Source organism: Cryptomeria japonica, chromosome 10 (genome assembly GCF_030272615.1).
Source record: "Cryptomeria japonica chromosome 10, Sugi_1.0, whole genome shotgun sequence".
Taxonomy (NCBI): Eukaryota; Viridiplantae; Streptophyta; class Pinopsida; order Cupressales; family Cupressaceae; genus Cryptomeria; species Cryptomeria japonica.
The window spans coordinates 545,745,862-545,763,003 of record NC_081414.1 but is presented as its reverse complement, the minus strand read 5'-3'; the positions used below and the strand labels follow the sequence as shown (position 1 = coordinate 545,763,003).

The 17,142-nt window shown below is 35.3% G+C and overlaps 1 protein-coding gene across 9 annotated transcripts in view; it reads right to left on the bottom strand.

The window, feature by feature from the left end:
• The window catches only part of LOC131060765 (histone-lysine N-methyltransferase ATXR6), a 161,542-nt gene that overhangs the window by 62,244 nt on the left and 82,156 nt on the right, over positions 1–17,142 (bottom strand). For all 9 annotated transcript variants that reach the window (XR_009110436.2, XM_059213251.1, XM_057994149.2 and 6 more), the window contains one exon: positions 15,828–16,051. Coding sequence is in view for 8 of the 9 variants with exons in the window: in XM_059213251.1 (XP_059069234.1) it covers positions 15,828–16,051 (224 nt within the window). In the remaining variant the exon portion in view is untranslated. The remainder of the gene's footprint in view (positions 1–15,827; positions 16,052–17,142) is intronic.

The following is a 17,142-nucleotide window of genomic DNA, read 5'->3' as shown; positions in this document are numbered from 1 at the left end:
CTAACTTGATCTTGATTGTCTAGGACGCAAATTTCAAACATGCTTTGGTAAACTCTTGACATGTCCATCCTTTGGCCGCACACAATCAAGCATCCTGCCATTGTCTACATAAAACTATTTGATCACATATCTTGGAGAAAACATATTATTCCTATGAAACATAGTCCTTGGATATCACATCCTAAATCCTCATCAAATAATCCTCATATCCCTTATCCCCCATTTAATAATCCTATCATCCTTATCACAAGACTTGTTTCTCCCTTGTCATTGGTTCCAAGCTTCCAATCCAACTATCTTGCATCCCTTCATAGTCCATCCAATTCTAAAAGTATTCCATCCAAATGCAATAATCTTAACCCATGCAATCTCACTATGCAATCTAGCATGTCATCCAAAATATCCCTTGGTTTTGTTCCTAGAGTTACTATAAACCTTGATCCGCTTTAGTCACATTATCATAATCAAAGTTCCCAGACTCGGACTCGGCTCTGACTCGGCAAGGCTGACTCGACTCGTGACTCGGCTCGGACTCGGCAATGACTCGGCAACGACTCGGCAAAATAAGAAAACCCTTGAAATTTAGAGATTTTTAACGATTTAAAACTTGTTTCATACACCCATTATTAAATTAAGCTTAAAGACACTATAACATCATCAAATAGAAGCTAATTTGATCACATACATAAACATACATCCATCACATGCGTAGAAATGTAAATTGTAGTTTGGGGACGACAGGGGGACGGCGACAGGGGGGTGGCGGGGTGGTGGTGCTGATATAGTTATACATATACATATAGTACTTGAAAAACTAGTTTTGAAAAGATGTATAATAGTATTACAGTATAAAAATTACATTTTCAAATGAGACTATAGGAAATTTGAAATACTAAATCTAAATACCAATTACCAAGATTTCTAAGTTGTGTTGTTATATGGAGCCTAATTAGACTCGGAGGTTAGATTTTCCCTACTTCTATCGACGCGGTTTCCCCCTATATTTTTCAACGGGGGCTTGGGGGCAGCGCCCCCAAGTTGGGGTCAAGGGGCATCGCCCCTTGCGGGGTCAAGGGGCAGCGCCCCTTGCGCGATACAGGGCGGGGTCGAGGGGCAGCGCCCTGCGAGGCCAAAAAATCATTAAAAAATGTTATTTATTTTTTTTGTTTTTTTACTACACTTTTTTAAGTGACTCTGGCCGAGTCATGACCCTTGGACTCGGGGAGTCAGGGAGTGACTCGCTGACTCGGCGAGTCAGGCAAGTCACGCCCCCTGACCCGTCCGAGCCCGGGTCAGGGTCACCGTGACCCGGCAGGGGTCACCCGGCCCGCTGACTCGCGTGACTCGCGTGACTCGCCGCGAGTCACGGAACTCTGATCATAATCGAGATATCTTTCTCAATCCTTGCATTGTTTTTAGGATGTGTCCTTCCCATATCAACAATGTTACCATCATCACCATCAATCAATCGATCAATTTTTAGCTTAACTAAGGGAAAAATCATGTTTGTATTTGCGTTGCCCCTTGACCCTGCTGGGGCGCTGCCCCAGACCCCGCGGGGGCGCTGCCCCTCGACCCCACTGGGGGCACTACCCCCAGACCCTAGTTTATTTTTGAGCTACAATACACTTGTAAAAGTTGGGCGAAGGGCATTAGAGATGTCATGGTAAGTGTTGTGGTTGTCCGTACTGTGAGAAAGAAGCCTGCAACTAAGCATTGGCGGGGAAGCCATAAGCCGTAGAGGGAGATGGATTTGGAGGTTGGGAACAAACAGAGTTTGAGGGAAGGCATTGCAGGTCCGCATAGTTGTATGACACCAAGGAGTTATTCAATTCAGTTATTAGCCTTTGGGGAGTGTGATGGAGGATTTGAGGTGTCTCCTAGCCTTTGTGCCAGCGGGTTGTGGCCACCTCCAGGTATGAATGGTACGCTTTGAGGAACTTAGAGTAGGTCTCGGTTGGACGTGAGGTTGCCTTGGTGGATGCAGAGAGGGCTCGGGAGGAGTTGACCACCAAGTTGGAGGCAGTCCTAGCATGAGACTTAGCTCAACGTACCCAAGAGTTGGATACCGAGAGGGCAATGTCGGTGGCTATCAAGGACAAATTGGCTAGGGAGACAGTATCATTTAAGTAGCAGTTGGTGGAGGCTGAGACTGAAAAGCATGTTTTGCAGACAAGTTTGGTTTAGGCACAGGAGAACTGTGATGTCAAAGAGGCACTTGAGCATCGGATGGTAGCAGCCAAGGGTTTTCAGGCGAGGACGCAGCAGGTGTATGGGTTCCAGGCTCGCCTGGCGTCAGCAGTTCTGTTTAATGTCATCTCTATTTTGTATTAAGTCGTCCGGAGACGACTTCTTTTCTTTTGGGGGGGATGATGTTGGTGGCAATATTGTACATGGAAATAAAACTAGTTAATTAAGTTGTAATTGTCTTGGTTAGTTGGCAACCGTGGGGTGGTAGTTGCGGTGCGACGGTTGGCGCTCGCACCCCCTCGGTATCTTTATATACTTCCGAATGTAACTTGTGACGGGGACAACGAATGAGGAATGGAATAACATCTCTTATATTACATCTGATATCTATGGCATTATTATTCTGCATTACGTGTTTTATCTGTGTACTTTAAGTTATTCACTCGAGAGGGTAAACAGCTTGCTTGTTTGTGTGCATCTTTAATCTACATTTGTCATGGTCCTTATAGCATTAACTATCCATAACAAATAACCCCATCAATAAACATAATCAAACATCCAAACATAAACATTTCTTTCAAACCATCAAACATCACACTTGAAACATGCACTTTCAACATAAAACCTTAGAAATCGACATCAACTTTGATAACACATAGTCAAAACAATCCTTCCCCATCATGAGAAAATCCTTGTAGTCCATCACGTGTCTTATCTTGAAACCAGACATTTGTCTTATACAAGATGCTTCCTTCTTGAAACCAAACATGATCCACATCCATCCTTTAGTGCCTTTCACACCTTGGCATGAGATAGCATTATTGTGAGTTTATTAACAATGCTTGTCTTTTTCTTTGGTTTATCTTTTTGATCTTTTGATCTTTATCTTGTTTTAACCTTTGACCCATATCATGCCTCCCCAAGGTCACCATGATCATTTAATATCAAGGTGTGCTTCGAATGGTATACATTGGGACAAAGTCTTTTGTTTCTATGTCATGTTTGATGGTTGTCTCGTCAAAAACCCACCAAGAACATCATACGACTTGTGAGTGCTATCGCATCCTATAGCCTTTTTTTTGCTTGTGAGTTAGTTCATGCATTGGATACATTGTCACCTCGGTCTTATTTGCCTTGCTGCATATACTTCACTGCTATTTTAAATAAAGGTTGCTAATCTAACGTCAACATAACACATAATCATCATTGCATTCATAATCATGTTTCTTGCATTCATTTTTCATTCTTTTTATTAGATCATTTTCCATATTTCATCAACATTCTTCTACTTTTCTTTTGAGAAATCACTCATGCAGTTTGTGCACAGATAATCTCTCAAGGGGCAACATTGATCAACAATCTCATCTTTTCTAATTTTCCATTTTACACCCAAGTAGAGTGTGTCATCTTCTTCATCTTCATCTCTTCTAATTTTTCTTTTTGTATACTTTTTCTTTTCTTTGAAACAATGTCACTTCTAACATTACTTTAAAGAGGAGAAAAATGTCGACACTAAAAATATTCACTTAGTTATTCATTCTAATTATCGTCCATTAATTACCATTTATCATTTATTAATCATTTATCCATTTATCACATCATTATTAATAATCATTTAAGAATTCTCACTTTATCCATTTAATTAAATATTATTTTATTATTAAATTAAATGTGAGCCAATTTCCATTTCCATCTCTTAAGTCTTCATTTAGAAAAATAATCTTCATCAATTAACTCTTCTTCATTTTGGAAACATCTTCTCCTCTCACAAGTTCACTAAATATCTAAATGAAAATTTGGTGTTCACAATTATCCATCACATAAATGAATAATTCAATATTATCCTCTTCATGATTCAAAAGGTCAAATTTCTAATTTATAGTTGAGTTGACTCATTGGCATTGATAGTATCCTAATATTATTTAATTAAATGTGAGCTAATTTTCGTTTCCATATCTTAAGTCTTCATTTAGATCAATCAACTCTTCTTCATTTTAGAAACATCTCTCACAAGTTAACTAAATCTCTAAATGGAAACTTGGTGTACAAAATTATCCATCACATAAATGAATAATTCAATATCATCCTCTTCATGATTCAAAATGGCAAATTTCTAATCACGTCGAAGGTGTATTACACTCACATATAGAAGCAAAAATGTTTGTCTATAAAAACTAGAAGCATTTAGTTTGACATGTTTGTGACACTTAAATGCCTGAAAAGCAAAAAAAATAGTTTTTATTATTTTTTAATTTAATTTTATTTATTTTCTTCTCACATTCACTCAATTAAATAATTTTTAATTATTTAATGCTCATTATATCTTAACTTCCACCTCTCAACTGCCACTCACTCTGAGTTAACTGATTAGTCAATTCTATCTATCTCCATCATGCAATAGTTAACTTCGTAATTATCTCAATCTAATATTATTAATTATGGTGGAATGAAAGTGTCCCTACATAAAATCCACTTTTTTCTCAAAGAAAAGGATAAGGAATATAAAATAAAAATATAAAAGCAATAATATATTAAAACACAATAATGTAATCATATCTTAATAATAATTTAATATTATTTACAATATCAAAATATGATAATATTTTAATATTATTTACAATATCAAAATATGATAATATTTTAATATTAATGACAATATAATAATATAATAAATTTTATAGTAAAATAATGAACAAATATGATATCTTTCAATGCACTTTACCTATCTTCCTCTAAAGATAGGTATGCTAGTTTGTAGTTGAGTTGACTCATTGTCATTATTAATATCCTGATCTTCCATTTCATTTTTCCTCAAAAGGTTTATAAATACAATCATTTTTTTCAGTATTTAAAATATTCTAACATCTTTATGCAAATTCATTCTATCAAAATCATTAATCAATATTCATCAAATCATAGTGTTATGCTGCAAAGATTTAGCATCCATAGCTAAATGCAAAGCAACACCAGTCAAATTTTCTTCATCAATTAACTCTTCTTCATTTTAAAAACCTAATCTTCTCTCACAAGTTAACTCTTCTTCATTATAGAAACATCTCTTCTCACAAGTTAATTAAAGCTCTAAATGGAAGCTTAGTGTGCACAATTATCCATCAAATGAATGAATAATTTGATATCATCCTTTTCATGACTCAAAATGACAAATTTCTAATTTGTAATTGAGTTGACTCATTGTCATTAATCTTATCCTCATCTTCCATTTTATTTCCTCAGAAAATCTATAAATACAATCATTTTCTTCATCGTTTAAAATAATCTCACATCTATATACAAATTCATTCTGTCAAAATAAATAATCAAGCTTTTATCAAATCATAGTGTTATGCAGCAGATATTTAGCATCCACAACTTAAGATTAAACAACATTCATCATTTTTGAAATTTGTGTGCAATGTCCCCGTTTGTGATTACCTCAAATTAGCCCTGAGACAACAATTTTAACTTAAAGTGAGACTTGTAATATATTAATAAACATAATTACATCAGAATTGAATACATTTCATTATAACATTTAACTTAAAATTATAAAAATAGTTCAGTGGGTAGAACTTATCTTGATAATGTTTTTTGTTTTGACAACAAGAGAGATGCTATGACTGATAGGATCCATGATGCTTGCAGATCTGACAGTGTTGCTCCTAGTTTATGATTCTAAAATCATGCAATATAATTAAATATATATCTGCTTTTATGTAACAGATTAAAGTCCTTCGATCAGGTTGCTTTTCCTGATTAAAATTCCTTATGACATATCTGATATAATATCAACTTCCCTATCCTTCTAGGAACAACTCCTTGTTGTTCCTTGAGTACTCCACAATGGGAATATCATCCATAATAAATCGAATTCCTCCTCCTTTCTCCTTCTTCATTTTATACCTTCTAAGAGGGATAATTATCTTAGGGACATCTCTTTTCATGAATGCACATAACTCTCCATCTGAATGCACCCTTTCTTTGAACAATGTATCTCATAGACAAAACATACTTACTATTAGTTATTAGTTACGGATAGAGCCCTTCCATTGATTTTTATTTCCCTTAACCAAACATTACACCATTTTCACTAATATTTGTGCTATTTGATTACTCATTGTAATTGTTGTGTTATGCTGATAATAAACTGCTAGCAAATGGTGTTAATATTCTCCTATAGTCGTTGTAGATATCTTAGCAGATCTGATAGTCAGGTCACTACTTTCATATGGATTGCTGATTACATTATTTCGCCACTTTGATTTATATACCTCTTCTATTGATAATGATAAACGCTACTCTTCAATGTCGTTGACTTTGTATGCTTCCTCAGTTTATTTCGTATTACTACCATTAATCGATCCGTATAATGAATCTCTATTTCTTAACATGTTGCCATGAGGGTCTGATCAATACTTCTTATCGTTGTAGATAAACTGATCATGGTGAATTTTATTCACAGCTCATAAAGTCACTTCCCTGGTCTATAATTAAGTCATCACCTCTTCTCACAATTCTTGCTCTTAATAATGATTTATGTTCTAAATGAATGGTTTGGTGATTAACATGAAAGTCCGATAAGTTATTAATGAAGTCGACTGCCCATTAAGGAAGTCTCCAATTAAAGAAGTCTCTGCTCTCTATCTCCTTACAAATCGTGGCTCTATGTATTCGTCCAAGGTGAACTGTCTCTGCAGAAGTAATATCGATAAATTAATAAAAGTAATACGGGTGTTACGTCTTTGAAATGTAATCATGTCCATAAGCAAGTGATACGTGCCACAGGCAATGCTCTAGATGAACCATCCAAATTTCGTAAAAGAGAGTTATCCCCCCTCCACCTTGAGAATGGGATCAATCCTCATTATGTATCCCATTGTTATTGGATAGTTGCATCCATTGGTTGGAATAGACATGACTCTTCCTTAATCGCACCTCTTTATGACTTATACAAATCAGTTTATAATGATTTTTCAAAGTCATTATAATCACTATTGATTAGTCTATTTACTTGACATTAAATAATTAATCTTCCTGAATTGGCCATAGAGGTAATTATCATGTTGATCATTGAGAACGAGATAATCTATTTGCTTTCATGGTGATCATTTGAGCAATAATCTTGACATGCTTTCTGACTGATATTTCATGGTTAATATAACCATTTGTTGCAGATTGGTTTGGTAATCGATCCTCTCCTCAGCGATAATAATTGTTGGGTGAACATGTTGCTTGTCTACTCATGGTGCTTGCTACATTCATTATCTCATCTTTGTATGATAAGGATTTGTTTTCATATGATCAATGCTATGTTGTGGCATCCATATCTTCATTAGGGACCATACTCCATTCATGTTGTCTTGATGATGATTCATAAAGGATGTCATCTTGATATCATATGAGCTCTACGTCTAGATAATACAAGAAGCTTTCTCAATATTAACAATACTTTATGGAACTTTGTTTAGGGACATCACAGTCCGCCCTTCTTGAAATTGCTTGTCCTCAAGCAATGTTCATGGAGACTTATTCATAATGACTTCCACCTAACTTGCAGACTGAGATTGTAAAAGTTAAACAGACTGTTAGAATAGTTTTATTAATCAGTTCTCTGATCTCTGTATGTTGTTAATTCGATTTTATTCTTCTATCGAATTGCCTCTGTTGGTTTGCAAATTACATATATCTATGACTGATCTCTGCAGTGATTTTATTACTGTATGTAATAAAATGAACCTTTGGCAATGTCAGTATGGAGTTTCGTATTTATCCGTATACTGGTCGCCTATGCTCTATTATCTTTTCTTAACATCTGCAGGGAACATGTTTGGCATCTATATATCATTCACGTATTGGATCGTGCCTCCACAAGGAGTCACGATCCTATGTGGAACCACGGTCGTGACCCCTGTGTGGAGTCACGATCCTACCCAACATCAATGGTTCCACATAGGGTCGTGACCCCTGTGTGGAGTCACAATCCTACCCAACATCAGCGTCAACAACTTAGGTGTAATTCGAATGTTTGTTTATGTCTAAGTATTGTTAGTTAAGTCTGCTAACTAATACGCAATTAGTAAGATCATAACAAATATGCAATCAGTACGATCGTTATTGTGCGATTTTCTCTTTCGTCTGAGACTATAAACTTAACACTCCTCTTAGTCTCAGAAGAATAGGCCTAATACATATCACTTTAACTGAGCTCAACACTAATCTCATGAGAATCTCATCACCCAGGTGTGAAATATCAACGTGTGATACTAAGGATATACTCACTTTGATATCCATGTTATGGTATGTGCACTGACATTAATACACTTACATAATGTCTACCATAACTTATCATATTATTGATATTCAAATTGTATGATTTTCAGTTTATATGATCTTCCAAACATTTGTAAGATCGTCACCTTACAATGTTTAAATACAAGTGTTCATTAACTAGAGAATTGTCATCCTTTAGTAATGTACTCAGGAAAGATTATAAATTTCATATACTCATTTATATGAACAAGAAGTTTACATAATTAAACATCTTTATATATATCAATAATTATATTTTAACCATACCAAGAAGCCTCCTAAAGTGATCAATTTTCACTCTTGCTAGAGGTTTGGTGAGAATATCAGTTGTCTGATCTCCTGTATTGATATATTCCAACTTTATTATCTTTCTTCTTGTCATGTCTCTTACATAGTGATATGGAATCTCAATGTGTTTGGATCTATCATGGAAAACTGGATTGACTGAAAGTTTAATGCAGCTTTGGTTGTCACAATGAATGATTGTAGGTTTTAGGCTTTCACCAAATAATCCTACTATCAGTTTCCTCAACCATACTGCTTCTTTTGCTGCCATGGATGCAGCTATATATTCAGCTTTTGTAGAACTCTGGGCTACAGAAGATTGTTTTCAGCATATCCAAGATACCATAGCTGATCCCAAACTGAAACATAATCCAGAAGTACTCTTCCTGTCTGTTATGCTTCCAGCCCAATCTGAATCAGAGAATCCATGTAGGTTCAATTCAGTGTGTTCATAGTGGAGTCCTGTGATAACCCCTAAGGTATCACATAATGTAAAAATATTTACATAATGTCAATATATTTGTAGATTAATTAAATAAGTTCCAAATGAATAAATGATTAAATTAATAAAATATATTTAATATATAATAAATGTCAATCAAATATTTAATACATTTAAATATGAAAGTGAATTATTTAATATTTAATTCTTTTACAAAAACTAAATTGAATAAACAAAGCAAATAAGAATAAATAAATACAACGTAAGTCAATTAAATAAAAGCAATTAATGCCCCCCACGATTACCTCCGCACAAGAGGTGTGACGGTAATCACAGCCTAAGCTGTGATCACCGCCACACCCCTCCATGAGGAAGGGCACCATGAAGGGGTACAACCCCTCACAGGATACAAATAGTACGAAAGAGAGAAAGCAAGGGGAGGACCGGCGTGGAAAAGGAAGGAAGAGAGAGTGGCTGCGTACCAACAGGTATGTGTTGTATGCTTTTCACGTAAGGTTATTAATATGTTAATATATGTAAATAGAATATAGGGGTTAGTATGCTATGACAATTTGCAGTATTTACATAATGAATATAAGTAATGTGTTAATAACAAGGAACGTAGGTAATTAGCATGTAATGTTATTTACTTATTTAATGAATACAATATACAGATTAACACATTAGGGAATGAACATGTTAATATAGATTTGATTAAGGAGATTAATAACAATATGTCGATGGTTAGGTATATTTAAAATATATGTTAACAAATACGTATTAAGGAATAGTTAAGAATATATATTAATAATGTGAATTACGAAATGGAAATAATAATAAATTGGCAAATGCAATATAAATAGGATTAAATAATGAAGGCCATAGGGGGGGAAACTCCCTTATGCCTAATGGAGGGATACGCGAATCCCTGGTTGGCAGTATATATATATATATATGAATGGCTTGGTTGACAAGTTCATCCAAGAAGAGACGGATCTGGCCGGTCCCCTCTAATGGACTTGGGTGATGAGCTACATCACCCAAGGCAAGGAATTGACTTATGGTCTGCCTTGGATGGCTTGGGTGTAAGAGATTACACCCAAGACAGGGATCGAATTAACCTTTGATTTCCTAGATGGCTTGGGTGTAAGAAATTACACCCAAGACAGGAATCAAATTAAAACCTTGGTTCCTGGATGGCTTGGATGTAAGAAATTACATCCAAGACAGGAATTGAATTCACCTTCGTTTTCCTGGATGGCTTGGAACCAAGAGGGGTTCCAAGAAGGCGAGCCTCACAGTCGCCTAAGGACATACTTTGTGTGGCATCGTATCCTTTTTGTAGATAAGAATTGTGATTAGTGTTAGTTAAGTAATCTTAAATTAATTTGCAAGTCGATTTAGTGACAAATTGATGTATTTGTTGTATTCTAACAATTTGTTTTGCAGGACAGTGATCCCTAACTAGTAGGGGCATTACAAGTCCATAATCCAGAGTACCTTGAAGGTATCTCAATATATGCTTTACTGCTACTAAATGTATTTCTTTGGGCTCAACCATGTGTTGACTGAGTGCATTCACTGCATAACATATATCAGGTCTGGTATTGACAAGGTACATCAATGATCCAATAATCTGCCTGTATAATGTCGGATCTGCAAACTTGGAGTCTACTACTGCTTCTTTTAGTTTATGAAGATTTGTTTCCATAGGGGATGACATTGACTTACAATTCAACATTCCAAATCTCTTTAGAATGTCAATGGTGTATTTACCTTGATTTAGATAAACACCATCTGGTCTTTGCCATACTTGTAATCCAAGAAAGTAATGGAGTAATTCCTAAATCCTTCATCTCAAATTCTAAAGCTAGTTCTTGTTTGCATTTTGTAATGAGATGATCTTCTCCTGTAATTAATAAGTCATCTACATATAGTATCAATATCAGCATTTCACCTTTGACTGTCTTAAAATACAGATTTGGATCAGCAATGTTCTTAGAGAAACCTATTCCTAGTAAGTAACTGTCAATTCTTTCGTACCATGGCCTGGGAGCCTATTTTAATCCATACAGTGCTTTTTGTAACTTGCATACATGTGTTTTTGCATTATTTACCTCAAATCCTTCAGGTTGTTCTAGATATACTTCTTCTTCAATTTTCCCATTCAAAAATGCAGTTTTTACATCCATTTGATGAACTTTCCATCTTTTAAATGTTGCTATAGCTAGGATTGTTCTAACTGAAGTGTATCGAGCAACAGGTGCAAATGTTTCTTCATAATCAATTCCCTCCTTTTGTGAGAAGCCTCGAGCAACAAATCTTGCCTTGTGTTTTTCTATACTGCCATCAGCAGCATGCTTGATTTTAAAGAGCCATTTAGAGGATACAACTGATTTTTCTTTAGGTCTAGGCACAATTTTCCATACATCATTTTTTAAGATAGATTGATATTCCTCTATCATGGCATTCTTCCATACTTGTTGTTTAAGGGCTTCTTTTGCATTTGAGGGTTCAGCATTTATGATTTCTGACATTAGAGTCACATAGCTAGAAAATCTTGAAGGTCTTTTGCTTTCCCTAAATGTTCCTCTTGGTGCTGCATAGGTTTCTGCTTCCTGTACAGTTTTGGTGGCCCATAGTGGTCTTTTCCTGGGGTTCTCAGTAGTAGTGTTCTTTTGTCCCAATGTGTTTTCCTCGGGATGCTCCCTCTGAGTTTCAGAAATGGAATCTTCCTCCAAATTTATGGAGTTGGTTGAAGTCTCATGTGTAATGGAACTTCTTGTTTTGTTAATAGCTACATCTTCTTCAAATATAACATCTCTGCTTAATTCTATTTGTCTTTGAACAGGGATGTATATTCAGTAGGCTTTTGAAGTTTCACTATATCCTACAAAAATCCCTTTCTGCCCAGCGGGTTCTAGTTTAGTTCTTTTCTCCTTGGGTACATGAATATAGACAGGACATCCAAATATTTTGAGATGGCTAATATCAGTTTTAGTTCCAGTAAAGACTTCTTCAAGAGTTTTGTCAATGATGTGAGAGTGAGGACATATGTTTTGAATATATACAATTGTGTTAGAAGCCTCCCCCCAAAGTGCAATTTCTAAGTTTTGATCAAATAACATAGCCCTTGCAGCTTCTACTATTGTTATATTCTTTCTTTCTGCAACCCCGTTTTGTTGAGGATTATAGGGTACTGTGAACTCCCTCTTAATCCCAGCATATTTACAGAATCCTTTAAATAAGTCTGAAGTGTATTCCCTACCATTATAAGTCCTTAGTGTTTTGATTTTTCTACCAGAATGGTTTTCTGTAATAGATTTGAATTCTTTAAATTTTCTAAGTATTTCCTCAGATTCCTTGCTTCTAAGAAAATAAATCCAAGTTTTCCTAGAGAAATCATCTACAAATACTACATAGTATAATGAATCTCCTATTGATGGTTTAGACATAGGTCCACATAGATCAGAGTGAATCAGTTCTAAAACATCCTTAGTCCTTCTAGAATTGCAGGGAAATGAGCTTTTAATGTTTTTCCCTAGTGCACATCCCTTACAAGTGCCTGAATGAATTTGATTTAATTTAGGTAGTCCTCTGACTAATTTCTCCATAGAGGGTAGAGCGCCTAGTCTTCTATGCCAAATTTCCGTTTGATTTGTGACTTCATGAAATAAAGTTTGATTTGGATCATTACACAATTCATATAGATGACCTTGTCTGTAACCAATCACTTGTGCTCTTTTGAAGGTGGATGATTTTGGCCATGCCATTACCTTTCCTTCTATGAATGAGACCCTGTATCCATTATCTTCAAGCGCAGAAATAGAAACTAGGTTTCTTTTGATTCCTGGTACAAATAGTACTTCGATGAGTTGAACTAAGATTCCAGACTTTAATTTTATGGTACATGTTTCGACACCTCTTACCGGATGTGCAGAATCATCTCCTATCGTTACCTCCTCATTAGATTCCTCTTCCATTGAGTCTAGTAATTCTCTGAATCCAGTGACATGCCTTGACGATCCACTGTCTATCACCCAAGTGGTAGATTTGTTTGAAGCTTGACTTGAAAGTGCAAAGTAGAATACAAACTTCTCAGATTCAATTTCTGACTTCCTCCCTACTTCGGTGAATGATGCTTGTTGTTTTACTTTGTTAGGACAATTGAATGACATGTGTCCGTACTGGTCACATCTGTGACATTGAATTTTCGACATGTCTCTCTTACTTTTCCCATGGTGGAATTTTCTTTTCTTGAAGTTTTTCTTCTTACCTTTATTATGAGAGTCAGTATTGAGAATGTGAAGATCCTGATCTTTAGTTTTATGATTGCCCCCTTTTATTTGCCTTAATTCTTCTAGAAGACAGTCTTCCCTTAGTCGGTCAAATTCTGTATAATTATCTCTTGCATTTATGCCTTGTTTGAATGATTCCCAAGAATCAGGCAATCCATCTAGAGTAATCATTGATAGTTCCCTTTTCTCGACATGATAATCAAGTTTTTGTAGTTGATCTCTTAGAGAACCTACTCTCATGAAATATGAATTCATTGATTCCCCTTTATTCATGCTCATGTGGTTTAATTGTCTTTTTAGAGCTAGGGTTTTGCTCGTATTGTTTATTTCATGTCTTCTCTAAGGTTCTGTACATTTCATATGCTTTATCATGTTTTGATATAATTGGTATTATATGATCTCTAACTGCGTCGACAATGATTTTAACTGCTTTATCATTTCCTTCAGTCCATATAGATTTCTCTGGTTCAGCCTCGGGTTCAGGTTTGTCTTCTTTCACGAATTTGTCTACTTTGTTCTCTTTTAGCACGATCATAATTCTGACTTTCCAAGATGCAAAATTTGCTGCTCCTTCAAGTCTGTCTTCGAATCTGATTGTGTGCGCCATTTTAATGAGTCTTTGTTTAATTGTAAACTTCTCGCTTAGTCTGTTCGGATCTTTGAATAGTTAGGCTCTGATACCATTTAAAAGTTAAACAGACTGTTAGAATAGTTTTATTAATCAGTTCTCTGATCTCTATATGTTGTTAATTCGATTTTATTCTTCTATCGAATTGCCTCTGTTGGTTTGCAAATTACATATATCTGTGACTGATCTCTGCAGTGATTTTATTACTGTATGTAATAAAATGAACCTTTGGCAATGTCAGTATGGAGTTTCGTATTTATCCATATATTGGTCACCTATGCTCTATTATCTTTTCTTAACATCTGCAGGGAGCATGTTAGGCATCTATATATCATTCACATATTGGATCGTGCCTCCACGATCCTACCCAACATCAGCATCAACAACTTAGGTGTAATTCGAATGTTTGTTTGTCTAAGTATTGTTAGTTAAGTCTGCTAACTAATACGCAATCAGTAAGATCGTAACAAATATGCAATCAGTACGATCGTAACTGTGTGATTTTCTCTTTCATCTAAGACTATAAACTTAACAGAGATTAACTATGAAGAAAAGGTCCAATTTGGATTAGGAACTTTGTACTATAAGAACAAGATGCTACTGCTTGTAACTTAAAAATAGTTCTGATGATTGATCCGATCTGGTCAATGGTGATACGCTGCACTCCAAGCTCTCGTTTGGTTGGGGATATCACATTGTGGTGAGATTGGTAAAATAGGAAATAAGATTTTTATTTTTATTCTATGATTTTGATTTTTTTTATTTTCTTATTTTTCTAATTTCATTGTATATACATGCATATCCAAATACATACATACATACATGCATACACACATACATCATACATACATATCCAGATACATACATACATGCATACAGGAGACATGCATTCATGCAAAGTGATGCATAAAAACGTACATGTATTTATGGACATATGCATGGATGTATGCAGGCATGGATACATACATGCATATGCACAGATACACTTATGTATGCATACATACATACATAGATTTACATGCACAAACATGCATGCATACATGCATGTGTGTATATGCATGCATACACACATGCACACACGCATGCATGTAAACACACATCCATGCATACACATGCATGCACACACACGTATATAAATGCATGCATACATATATGCATACAGACAGACAGACATACACATATATACATAGATGAATACACACATACACATGCATACATCCTTACACATACATATGCATATGTGTATGTATATACATGTGGATCTGTGTGTAATGTGCATGTATATGTATATGTATGTATATGTATGTATATTATGGTGACTTTGATACACTTATCTAACAAATTTTCTATCAAACTGGGACAGCACATTTCTCGAGGACTGCATATTCGGAAACCACAAGTCAAGCATTTCATATTCCATCGTTGGTATAAAACTATAAATGTTTAGGCCCAGGAGAATGGAAGGATATAAAATTTGTCAAACATTAAAACATAGCTTAAGGAAACAAATTACTGAATTAAAAAAACTACTTATGAATGTAATGTTTAAAAGCCGCCTCTCAAGTCCTTTAAATTGAAAATAAAAAGTGCTTAAATACAGTAGAAATTGAACAGTTTCAAAGATCCCATTCAGAATTACTTTGAAAAAAGAGAGATCGTTATCAGAAGTAACCATCACCTGCATGCCAGCCCCTTCAAACTCCACACGATTGGCTGAACGAGGTGCAAGACTAGGAATGTAGGTGAGTTCATCACAGAAATCAACTCCTGTGCTTGTAAGTGCAGTTGCAAGAGAAGCCATTTGCCGGAGTCTCTGTTCTGGATCTTTTGAAGGCACGTGAGGAATTAACTTTTGCTTTTTTTTGTACATACAAAGATTGTGCCTGCGTCTCCGTTTTGTTTCTGAAGAGGAAAACCAAAAACAATTCAAGACTGTTCAGTACTGCAGTATTAATTATTAAAAAAAAAATGGAGCTAGTTTAGACAAGGCCACCCTGCGCAATAGTTGTTTCTATGAAACCAACTTGAAACTCCACAAACTTTAGTTCCTATTGGTAGAGCAGCTTTTTCAAATGACATTCATTTTTGCCTTCAAGATTAATAAATTTCATTAAAAATAAGGGTCAAGTGTAATGCTTTGCAATGGAGGAATTCATCAAGATGTGGGAACCTATCCTGCTATTAAATTGAAGTTTTAACCATTTCTTCATACTGTGCACCTAAATAATTTACTTCTGTTTATTTTAAATCAGATTCATTTTTTTCATCTTGAAATGAATATCAGATTTTGTCACCAAAGTTTGGGCTCTTTTCATGTTCCACAATATTAATAAGTTTTAGGGCTTCAAAAACCAATTATTCTATTTGTTACCACATGTTAAGCATTTCTGGAGCAATCTGATGCAAAAGTCAAGCATGAAAAAGTAAATTACTAGAGCCATTTCTATGGTCTCTCAGCAAAGAAATAAAGTGATTAGTTCCATCTTTTGGCTCATGTATGATAAAGAGATCTATATAGATCTGAATCACCAATGACACTAAACTAAATCTTCTTCTACCTGTAAATGTCCCATGCACATCCATTCAACCCAGATCTTTTACCAACCAGAAATTTTTCTTACCGTCCTAGGGAGGAGGTCATAATCTCCTCACCTGTACTACTCCCCCACTCACCTCCTCCTACTCTGGCTAATCCTACATACAGCGAAGTGTTGGTCAACGATCCATCTTCCAAGAACAGATCTGAGCTGAAAAATGTTCTGCAACAATATTCTCACACTACAACAGTTAGACCTGCTTTTCTGACAAAAATATAAAAATTGCTGCTACTTGTAAATGGAAAACCATGCCCAAAGCCTCATTCACAATGGACTAAATAGAAAAAAGACTTGGCCACTAAGAAATAAGGGTCTCATATTGATCTGAAATTCAGGTCACATGTTCTCAGACCTTGAAGATCTGGATATGTTGTCACTAAAGGTACAAGTTGTCAA